At 31.9% G+C, this 11,472-nt stretch overlaps 1 protein-coding gene across 1 annotated transcript; it reads right to left on the bottom strand.

The window, feature by feature from the left end:
- Nucleotides 1-3,603: 3,603 nt before the first annotated feature.
- Nucleotides 3,604-11,113, bottom strand: LOC137924518 (lysozyme-like). Its single transcript, XM_068767905.1, has 5 exons — nucleotides 10,958-11,113; nucleotides 6,373-6,461; nucleotides 5,346-5,406; nucleotides 4,624-4,756; nucleotides 3,604-3,724 (listed from the first exon to the last, which is right to left on the bottom strand). Exons 1-5 carry the CDS (start codon nucleotides 11,088-11,090, stop codon nucleotides 3,604-3,606), a joined length of 537 nt encoding a protein of 178 aa, XP_068624006.1. The 5' UTR covers nucleotides 11,091-11,113.
- Between the last annotated feature and the right edge of the window lie 359 nt (nucleotides 11,114-11,472).

Raw genomic sequence — 11,472 nt, 5'->3', positions numbered from 1 at the left:
ACTCGGACATATCAAAATATTTAAAAAAAAATTATCAACACGTCTAGAAATGTGATAGCAATTGATGTATTCCTTTTTGCCATATCTCGAGCCATATTCGTTATAAAAAGTAAATAAAGCAATAAATTCCAGAAGAAGCACATTTACGGTGTCAATAAATCTGCTAAGTTGGTAAGCTCGACCCCACTTTAAGCCGTATTTTAAAAGTATTGATAGGCTGCGGCGTTTTCAATAGTTTATGTGTTACAATACATTATATTATTTTTCACCTAGGACACTTCAATTGTAAAACATTCTTTGTAAAGCTTAATATTTAATGTTTTATTTCTATTATGTAAATCATAAGCAATAAAAAACCTTCATCGCCACATTATCAATATGTATGTGCTAAAAATATAAACATTTGCTGGTTTATAATGAAGATGAGTGAGAAATATACTCTGGATTCTTCTCCAAGTTCAAATGAGAAATTAGGAGAACAGAAAAAGGACGAAAGGAACCGACATATCACAGCGGATTGGCGAGTTGAAATGGTAATAGGTTGGCCACATAGCACATAAAGAAGACGGCCACTAGTTTAAAGGTTCTGACGTGGAGACCGGACTGACAATCGTCCACTCACAAGGAGGGCAGAGGTCTTTGCTAACATCGTCGAAAGACCTGGACGCAGGCTGCTTCCAACCGATTCTTCAGAAATTCTATGTCGGAGGCTTACGTCAAGCAAGGGATGTCCTACGACAGAAATGATGATTAAGTAAGAAAAGGACCAATATATAGCCACTTCCGCACTTGCAGTCGTAGTCGTGCTATAAAGTGCACCGCCCGCCAGCCCGCTATATAAACATTTGTGTTTATATCGAAGTAAAATTATTCATGTTAAAAAAAATCCTTTAAACGTACTTGAGCCTGTCTGCTTTCGAATATTGACTTTAAATGTGATGTCAGCGTGCGGCATTTATTCAACTAAGAAGTACCGAAATGTCGCTACCCATTGTTTTGTCTTTTAGCCTCAATCTTGCAGAAGTATTTAAGATATACGCTAAATACAGGTGCATTTTTTTATATTTTTTTTGTAAATATTACAATTTGTGTAATATTTTTACTAAAAAATAATTTAATTTATTAAATAAATAAATTTATTTTAATCACATTTTTATTTTTTTTAGTTCTTGGTTTTAAATAGCGAATTAATCAAATTCCTTGTAGTAACCCCAGAACGTATTACATACTATGTTGTACATACTACGGTGTTTAATTTTGAACAGCTGACAAAAAAGCAAATACTACGGTTTAAACTAGCTGGGTCTAGTTTTGTTGTGGACTGTTAGCATCGTACACAGATCCATAAACACGGTAAATACATAGTGTAGTTAACTGATTGTGTTGATAAAACGTCGTGACTCATTTAAACACCTATTGGGTGGATATCCTACGGTGCGATTGCCGGTACACGATCACCTCCCCCTAGACCCTAGCGGCGATGTATATGCAGTAACTTTGTAGCTTGCCCACTTCCACTTCCATTGGATCTTGTAGAGAAATCCCAATCACAGTTCTCTCTGTGACTCGTTGGAAGACTGCTAGCTTGCTAATAGGACTCGAAGTGATAGACATGTTTCTGTCCTATAAGACATCACTGGTATCAAACATTATTTGAATCAATTTTTAATCATATTTTACGAGCATTTAAAAGAGGCACGGTTTTGAGGCGTATGAATTGTACATGCAATTAGTAAAGCGCGCATATTCTTGTGGTCGACCGCGTCGAATTTTCATCGCCAGCTCAGCAACGTTAATATTTGTTAAGGTGCTTCACAGTTTTTTATTGCAGGGGTGAAGCAATACGGTAGAAGCATTTAAAAATCCCTTCCTTCTTTTTTAAGCTACCAACACAGACTTGTTAAATCTATATTTTTTTGTTTGTTAGTCTGGTACTTAGCGATACAGATTTAAAAAAAAAAAACTGACAAAAGAATACAAGGAACTTTAAATGATTAAATTTACTTTATATGTTCCAATTATTTTAGATGATACTACTATTATTATATTATTAAAAGTTTTTATCTTTTAATTTTCCCGACGTCCAATATACTTACATTTCCGTATTTTTTATAAAACATTTCAAAGACTGTGTATGGCATATCTTTCAATGAACATACAGTATACTTCTTACTTCTTCAAATAATAAATGCGTTTTACTAATGTATTACACATTATATAAGCAGCATATTCAGAAAATAAAAACTTCTCTTTTAGCTATTTCTCACTTTTAATACAACTAAAGATAGCCGGTAATTAAAAATAAGAAATTGTAGTAAATATTTAATTTATTGCTGACGCTACATCAAATTGAAAGGCAAATGTTTATTCGTCTAGCGGGAAACTTTTATAACATCTTAACTCTTCAAGTATTTTATGGAAGCGAAGTAAATCTACAATGTGCAGCAAACCGCAAAAATTTTAGGAGCTATGCAGTTTATTTGTTTCCAATATTTATGTGTCACTTAGCAAAGTGTAACCGTATTAGGTAACAGTTTGTACAAAACGGAAACAGTTTTCCGCTAACAATGTAAGTTTACTGGATCCTGTTCGATTGCTTCTTTTGAAGTTAAAGAAAGGCGACAATCTTAAAGCATTATGATAGTACAATGTTATAGCTTCTTCATATGTTGTTAAGAAATAAAATACGAATTTGTAAAACGAAGTCTGAAAACTTCTCAATCTTGTGATGAAAAAATTGCGATTCTTTCCTATGAACTAATTAAATCATTATCATCATCCTTTTAGAGCTGTAGGGCTGAATGGGTATCCAGCGTTTCCCAAAGACATAAACAAGTTATATGATCATCTTACGGCAGGACGTCTTGCGCTTTGCTTGCCAGTTCCTGGTCTCCACTCCAGAAGAAATTAAGTGCCTAGCAACCACTTCTTCTGCGCACAATATCGCCTACCCTCTGTTATTTAAAGTTTCTACCATTCGATTTAATATTACGTATTTTTTAATTTAAATAAATGTAAAAATAATTAATTTCTTTAGGCTTTAAATGTATATCCATAAAAAGTAAAATAATTTCAAAAGATTTTATAAAATGTTTTATTTCTTTTAATAGATATACAAAATATGTCTAATTACGCAGAATACAGTAGGACGTAAGACGATCACGTCTTCTAGATCTAACAAACTCTTATTTTAAAGAACTAAGGCGAATAAGTACTACGAGCTAATCAATTAAATATATAAGAATAATAGTGCGCTTGTTAGCGGTGGAGGTAAGAGCGAGAGGTGTAACAGCAGTCTTTCTAAAGCCTATTTTTGGAACAGAAGTCGAAAGCAGCATTATATGGATCATTTAAAATTCGGTTAGATAGGGAGAGGAGCTAGATCGCTAAAGACCGTCAATATATTAGAAGGAGGCCACCCTTAACCTGCTATACGAGTTGTCAGCCCCAAACTTTTTACCTAGTGTCTTTTCCCTACAAAGAGACTATTGGCCCCGACACTCGTACGCTAATTCTACATGTATGCTGACATGTTCCGTCATTTACTGGAGTATTCAGCGTATAATTCATCAAAAGTAAAATTACGAAGATTGTCAGAATAATTTATAGAAGCCAACGAAGACCATAATAACTGAATCTATTTGCTTCCTTCTTCGAAAACCGCTTTTTTCTACTTCGTACACTTCGTTCAGATCGCGGTCTCTTATTCCATAAATCTGGACATCTGGAAAAATACAAATAAGTATTATCCGTGAGTTATATATCCGTCTCAATATCTACACTTGTAGCAAGTGAATCACAAGAGAGATGTATGTACCGTCTAGTACTAATATGATACTAGCGTAGCGTAACTATAAGTTTAAGAATGCCATTGTAGGATTGCTCATTCTGATTATTATTTCTAGCAAATTAAATTATTCTAACTACTGTTAATGATTCTATGTGGATAATAATATGTATAAATCAACGAAAAGGTCAAGGCAAGAATCGATACTCTTTGACACTCTTGGTTCAGAATGCAAAGCCTGTAGGCGTATATGCAGTTCAAGTCTGACTTCTCACTCGAAACCTTTTTATTTGGTCATCGTGTAGCTTTCTCTAAAGTAGTCACTTCATAGCCAGATAGTTGCAATAGCAACAACAATGCAGTGCCTTAAGCCATTTTGTCCTTAAGCAGAGTTTAAAAAAACAATTATAGTACAGAAGAACAAGAAAGTAATACAATATCAGAAGTTAGTCGTCACAAATATAAAGCATATGTATACAAAGCGTTTCAAATAAACAAACTGTTGTCATACGAGCTTATTCGAAATTCTCACGGTTTTCCTACCTCCAGTTCTATTTACGTATTTTCTAAATAAATCCACGAATTGTATACACTGCCGAAATTCTGACCATACAAAAAGTTACTCAACGTTATTCGTTGGTTTGTTAGAAAACTGAAGCTTTGACGAATTCGGTACGTATTAATGGATATCTGCAATGAAGTGTTCTAATAAAAGTCATGTTATTTATACAAAATATTCTACCAGTTGGGTATACTATTTAATTTTTGTTGTAAGTTTGAAAAAGAACTGATACTAGATATCAGTTCTGTTGTAGTGTGTTAACAAAAATACTTACTTGTATATCTCGTTCGTTATAAGATTGTCGTTTTTGCAGCGTATTGTCCATTGTGTCCAATATTTAAAACCTTCTCGGTGAAATATATTCATAGCACACGCCGTGTCGTCACGAATATCATCATCAAGAAGAGCTGAAATGTTTTTATAATAATCAGTAACATTCAAAATAACTTTTATTTCAGTCGTAGGAGGTCCACTACTGGTTGGAAGCGGTTCAGAGTCCGATGATTTTAAACTGGTCATTGCTCAACCGTGCCTCGATTCCTGTACCTAAAGCCACCAAGAGTTATTATCTCTGTTCGCTTAGTGGCTTGTCCACTGTCCCTGATTGCAGTAAGGTAAAGAGCTAGTGAGAAGTACCTTCAAGTATCAAGAAATGCGGTCATTTATTATATGTATAAACATTGCCCGTGTAAACATTGCATCACTTTTTATTGTTTAAATAAATTTAATATTTAATAAATAGTATAAATAACCAAACCCTGTAGGTCAATACATCATCATCGTACTTTCAGCCGTAAGACCTGCAATACCGGACATAGGCTCTCCCCCATAGATTTCCAAGAAGATTGGCGGAAAGTGACCTCCATCTAGCATGTATGTATAAACGTCCGTTGCTTCGGTTGCCTTTCCGCGGTCTCCATTACACAACCTTAAGGTCCCGGCACCATCTGTTCTGCTTGATGAAAATAATTTACGAAATACAATATAGATTCTTACATTCGCACATAATATTGCATTCACCACCTTTTTTTCCTTCTCTACACCATCGGCTTGGTATCTGAAAAATCATTAAAACTGTATAAGCTTTAATCGCAACTCTATTAAAAAAGCTATAATGGATTCAAACAAAGGTATTTCAATCCGTTAAGCTATACAAACCCGCTATATTTTGCAAAGGCTTATTCCAACTTTATTTGAATTATTTGTGCATAATGTGTATTTTACGAAAGCTAAATTATATTTCATATGCACGATAATGGATTGTGGTTTGTAATAGTAAGTAACAGAATTGTCCCTTATTGGTTATATGTTAATGCTATGTACTTTATTCTAATTATTCCTAATACTGCACATTAATGGTATGGTAATTGTAGTAGGATTTAAAAGTTTAAAAACTCTTAATTTCTTTTGATAATTTTATTTTTAATAATGATTAACATAGTACTTTTAAAATAATAGCTAAACTCTTTGTGCCATTTTTTATAACAGCCGTATTTGTGTAAGATATAATTAAGGTAAACTAATTTACTCATTTCTTTTGTAAAATAATTGATATGTGATATAAAAAATGACAGAAGCTAAGGAATAAATAGATAACTTGAATGAAATCACTGAGAAAATATCTATAATAAATATTTTCACACTTTCTCCGAGCCCCTCGTTGGACAATACGTGAGTTTAATTATAATGCCCGGCACTTCATTTGGCAACTCCGAAATGAAATAGTTATATTTTTATAATTAACTACTATAAACAACCGGTGACTCGACATATTACTGGCAGGAGGTAATGAAGATCAAAGAGCAATAACACGCAAATTTCAATGTACATTTAAATATGGAATTCGTTTGAAAAAGTTTAAATGTCTTGTCTCATTATTATTAAACATATGAACTTTCAAATTTGTAATGTTTCGACTTCTACCACTCAGCACGAATAGGTGTAGCTACCAGTAACCCAAGGCATTTCAGTAGGATATCACTTAATTTTTCCAACGAAACATTTTCAACAAATGTATATTTACCTGGTATAAGCCATATGATTTTTTTCCACTAGGCGAAACAACTAAGGCTCTGGTGTCTCTGTTACTCACTTTCTCTATTAAACAAACCCCTGAAAGTAAAAAATGTTATTTTATATGAGGCTATGCTTTTAAATGAAGTTTGAAAACATATTCATCGTTGCCACCATCTTTAGACTTCCAATGAGACCGATTGGGAGGAACTTGCAATTCAGCGTCTTCTAACGATCTTAATAGGGTAAATATATTTACAAATACATATTTATAACATTAATGTTTTCCTTTTTTTTAAGGGTTTTGGATATAATGGAGATTTAATTTATAACCAAAAATGTTTCTTAATGTTTATCGTTATCTCCCTAAAAATAAAGACAAGGTTATATTTCCTTATTATATACGAAAGTAATATTTATACGTAACTAATCTCGATCTTGACTATGTTGTCAGTCTATCTAGTGGAAGGCCGAGCCGAATCACGAGCCGGTGTTCCTGATCGCTACTGGAGAATCTTCCTACCGCAACTTTTAACAAGAAATTAATCACAGTTTATATTTTGACGTAAGAAAAATAGGCAATCATTCTTTCTATTCTTTTTTAAGAGGTCATAGAAGTAAAACTTTGAAACGTGTAATCTAGTAACGTAGTTCTGTCCCATAGTTTAACTATCAACCAATAGCACTAAAGAAATACAACACCAAAACCAGAGTATTAACGTAATGATGTTATTTTCATAAAATATTCTATACTACAATCGTATCGTTAGCTTTCACAGCTTATTAGCATAAGTTATGGCGTAAACGGAGCTGTTAAAGCCATTGAATCGTTTCTGGAGGTGAAATGATAACAAATTCAGGTGGTGGTTGAGTATTTTAATTACTAAATTATTCATTTATATTCATTGAAAATTACAGTAACGGAAAAATAATAATTATTCAAAAATTTCATTAAAAATTATTATAAATTAGAAGGTGTGATTATAAATTAACAGACATAACATCCAGAATTTACATAACCTACACGTGGCATAAAACTTATGTTTGTCTATCTATTAATATGCTTCTTTTATCCTTAGTCTATCCTAAATATATTATATAAATTTCAACATTCTACACAAATATTTAATTATACAGACATACTTTTTCAGTTAGTTAATAAGTTTAGTTTCGTGTTTCCGTTAACTTCGTTATATGGATGTTAATATTTCAGTAACTACAATGAAAATGATTGAACAAAGTGTTATCTCTAAGTCTAAAAATATAGATTTTTTAAGCGTTTAACTCAGGTAGCGATCGAGTTTGCCAGTGGGGCCTAGAGTGAAAAATCACATTTGAATTCCGTAACTCATCACTGATGACACACATAGATTGTAGACTTTCGTCTTAAGACAGTGAGAGATTTGGAGAGGATGTTTCGTAGATTCCTCAATGCTGCCCAGTCGGTATTGGTATTATAAGGTCATATAAGATATACAAATATGACAAGATTTTTAAGAAAATACTGTGAACGGTGTATTTTAAACTCCGGAATCACAATCTCCAGTCTAGAAATGATAATGTTTAGATTAAGGACTTGTTCTCTTACGTAGTGATATAAAAAATATAATACTACTACAAACGTGTTTATAAAGGAAGTCTCAATTAACGACGATGAGAAACAACAAATTAATTTTCAAGGTAAATTCGTAGCATTAACTTCTATCAGTGCCTAAAGACACGTTCATTAGTCTCGTTAAATGATGCAACCATTTGAAATTTGTCAAAATTTACTGCACATAAAATAAAACTGTGATAACTACTTGGTAAAGGACTAGATTTAAAGGTTAATAGTTTCCATCTAGCCACTTACCACGTATAACTAGCATTACATCGATTATACTGAGAATAAGCGTTAGAAAATATCATTACAAATGCAGCGAATGAGATATTTGTATATATTTAAATACACACCTCCACACTTATATATATATTTGGCACACTCTCATCGTGCTTACGCTCATTGCTTGTAAGAAAATTTTATATATGACAAAAAATTTACATATAAATAAACTATGTAGGTACATGTGTATAAACATACATTGTCTATAAATAAAATACGCAATGTCCATTACTCTAGCTTTATACGGTTTCTGCATTATCACTTACATCATTGCGATTATTTCAAAATACTTCTAACGAATACGGTTTAGGAAAATCTTATTATTCGACTAATAGCATAACCAAGTTTATAGAGATCCAAACACACTAGCAGTCCAAACAACAACTCGTTCTTCGTTAAGCAAGTTGACGATGTTTTTGGTATATTCTTTTTTATTCTGACCATCAGGAATAGAATTTTTATTCAGTGTTTAAACATATGCAAATAATCAATTTTCAATAAATATGCGATATTACAAAGCGGTCATGTCGTCTTTTTTATACGTATAAACATATCTATTGAAATTATTATATATTTATATATCTATTTCAATTATTATTATATATACAATAAACATTATTGATAAAAAATGTTGATAATTCTTTATAATTATGTAATTAACTGACTACGTTTGAAAGTCAAAGAAGCTCTTAATTTTATTACTAATTATAACTTACATTGACCAAGAAAAATGTCATTTGGAACTCCGATTCGCATCAATTCGCGCACAAGCTTGCACCTGGTCTCATACCTCTTAGCGTTTGCGGTCAAATAGAAAATCACAATTACAAGAACACGTGTCGTTTGCATGATGGCCCGCGAGTAAACAAGCGATTGTATGTAAAGTTCAAGATCAATGGCAGACTCGGCGATTTATTAATATACGCACAATATGTAAATCCTTTTAAATACTATGAAGAGGAATTGCATGTTGTGTTACTGCTCTACTAAATTTTTTTTAACCATTTTAATTCTTTTTAATTATTTGGTATTGTCAAAATATATTTTATTGGCATTTTACACCTAAAATAAGACCATTGATGCAAAACGAACATTGATACAAAAACGTATTCGTTATTTAAATCATTAGTTTATTTATTACGTTTTTACCGTAGAACTCTGCTCCTATTGGTACATATGTCATTAATTATTTTTTCATTACGTTCAGAAATCTTACAGCTAGTTTTAATAACAAATATAGAAAATAAGCATGGGAAGGCCACTTAAAAGTGTTATCAAATATATAAAGAGAAAATACCAAGTTATATTGTATGTATCAAGAATAAACATACAATTCTGTTACCTAAATATCTTATTCCGTCTACTATATATTAAGTGAGTCGGAATATAACTAAATCGTTAATATTTGAATTTTTGAGATATTGATAACAATAAATAATATTTCAATTTTATAGATTAGCGTTTGACTAAAATCTTAAAAACTATACTCCTAGCCAATTCGATCTAGTTCTTGATCGATAATGTTTTTTTTTTTTTTAATTCCTGAACGAATAGGACGAAGGCTTTAGCTTGTTAAGCATAATCAGTGCGACTAGATAACGACGGAAAATTCTTGTAATTATTTGATAACAAAATTTGTTTTCTATTAAATTTATTATTTTAGTTGCTATGAAACTTTTGTCTAGCATTAAACCTTCTTCATATAATTATAGAAGTAATTTAGTTCATAAAACTTCAACATTTAGAGTGAAATTTAAAATCCCGTCTGGTCCATACAAGTTTTAGTAATACATAGATTGTAAAATCGTATAATACTTGCGTTGTAATACATTATATTTAAATGTAAATAAATACCGCTACTTATGTACTACACAAATGTCTTATACTAATATCTCATATACGAGATGTAAGCATAGACTTTTTACTTCGTTATAAATTAATTCTGGTGTACAATACAAATTAATATTCTTAATTAATTTTGAAGTTGTGACTCGAATTGTTTATTCCTTAATTAATTAAATCTTTTCATACCTCTTTGTTAATACGATACGGAAGTTTGTTTGTCACCAATGTATATGGGAACCGGGAAGTAATGTCGCTTTTTAAAGTTAAATTGTCATGACTAAATTTTTAACAAGTTCTTATTTCTTATCAACAATATATTCACCTTCGTTATCAAAAAATATTTTCCATTTAATATAAAAAATTTCAATGCCGGACCGGTAAAAATCAATCGTTTTTTCTGTAAAATATGTCGACAGAAACGACATTACTTTCCGGTTGCATTAATAGCTTAAGGTACCAGTATTGCTAATGGCTTTGAGTAGTGCAACTAAGATTAAACGCAGTCTCTCACCGAGGGCTTCATTGGCATGCTTACAGTTGCTCGTCCATGAACGAAGAGCGCTATGTAAGGGATTTCTCTACTAGATTAAAGAAATGAGGAAAACCGTAGACGAACGATAGCATACATAGCCCAGCGAATTGTCAAGTGCTAATAGCTATGGGCAGGGCACGCCACCTTGGCAGATGTCTTTGCTAAGGTCGTTGAAAGACATTGAATATAGGCCGCTTTCAAATGAGACAGGCTCATATTCTGTAGTAGACGTCCCACGGTAGAAATGATGATGAAGTTGATACGTACATACTATTACATTGATATGTCTAAAACTAAGTAATGCTTCTGAACGAATACGTTAACATATGTACTCACAATTGCCGAAAAACGTTTTATCGATCAACTTAGTCTTATGCAACGCTCCAGCTAATCTGCATCTCGTAAACCTTATTCCATTAGTATTAGCAAGGAAACAGGTCATCAATATGAAACTGTGAATAATTTTCATCGTGACACATTACAGTGCACTCCTTACACTACTTCAATACGCTTGAATACACTCTGATAGAATTATACGTTATAACAATTGAAATAATGTTTTGAGTATGTTTCAAGTACCAGATAAGAAGATTCAAGGCAATTTATACTACGTAATTTAATACCTTCGACACACGCAAGATTGGATATTTAATTTTATTTCTTTCAATTTAGTGCTTTCTTATAAATATGTTACCCATAATTTATCATTCTCTATCCATACTATGATTGTTTGTAAATAATTACTACTCATTGTACTTTATATGTGTTATAATAACTCTATCTTTTTTTGTTAAATAGTATTTAATAAATAAAATTATTAAACATTATAAATTTGGAAACGAATACGTTAA

Source organism: Battus philenor, unplaced genomic scaffold (genome assembly GCF_028537555.1).
Source record: "Battus philenor isolate CCGP_79_NKW_IND1 unplaced genomic scaffold, ilBatPhil1.0.hap1 SCAF_24, whole genome shotgun sequence".
NCBI classification, from domain to species: domain Eukaryota; kingdom Metazoa; phylum Arthropoda; class Insecta; order Lepidoptera; family Papilionidae; genus Battus; species Battus philenor.
The sequence above is the reverse complement of the archived record's forward strand: the minus strand, read 5'-3'. Positions and strand labels throughout refer to the sequence as shown.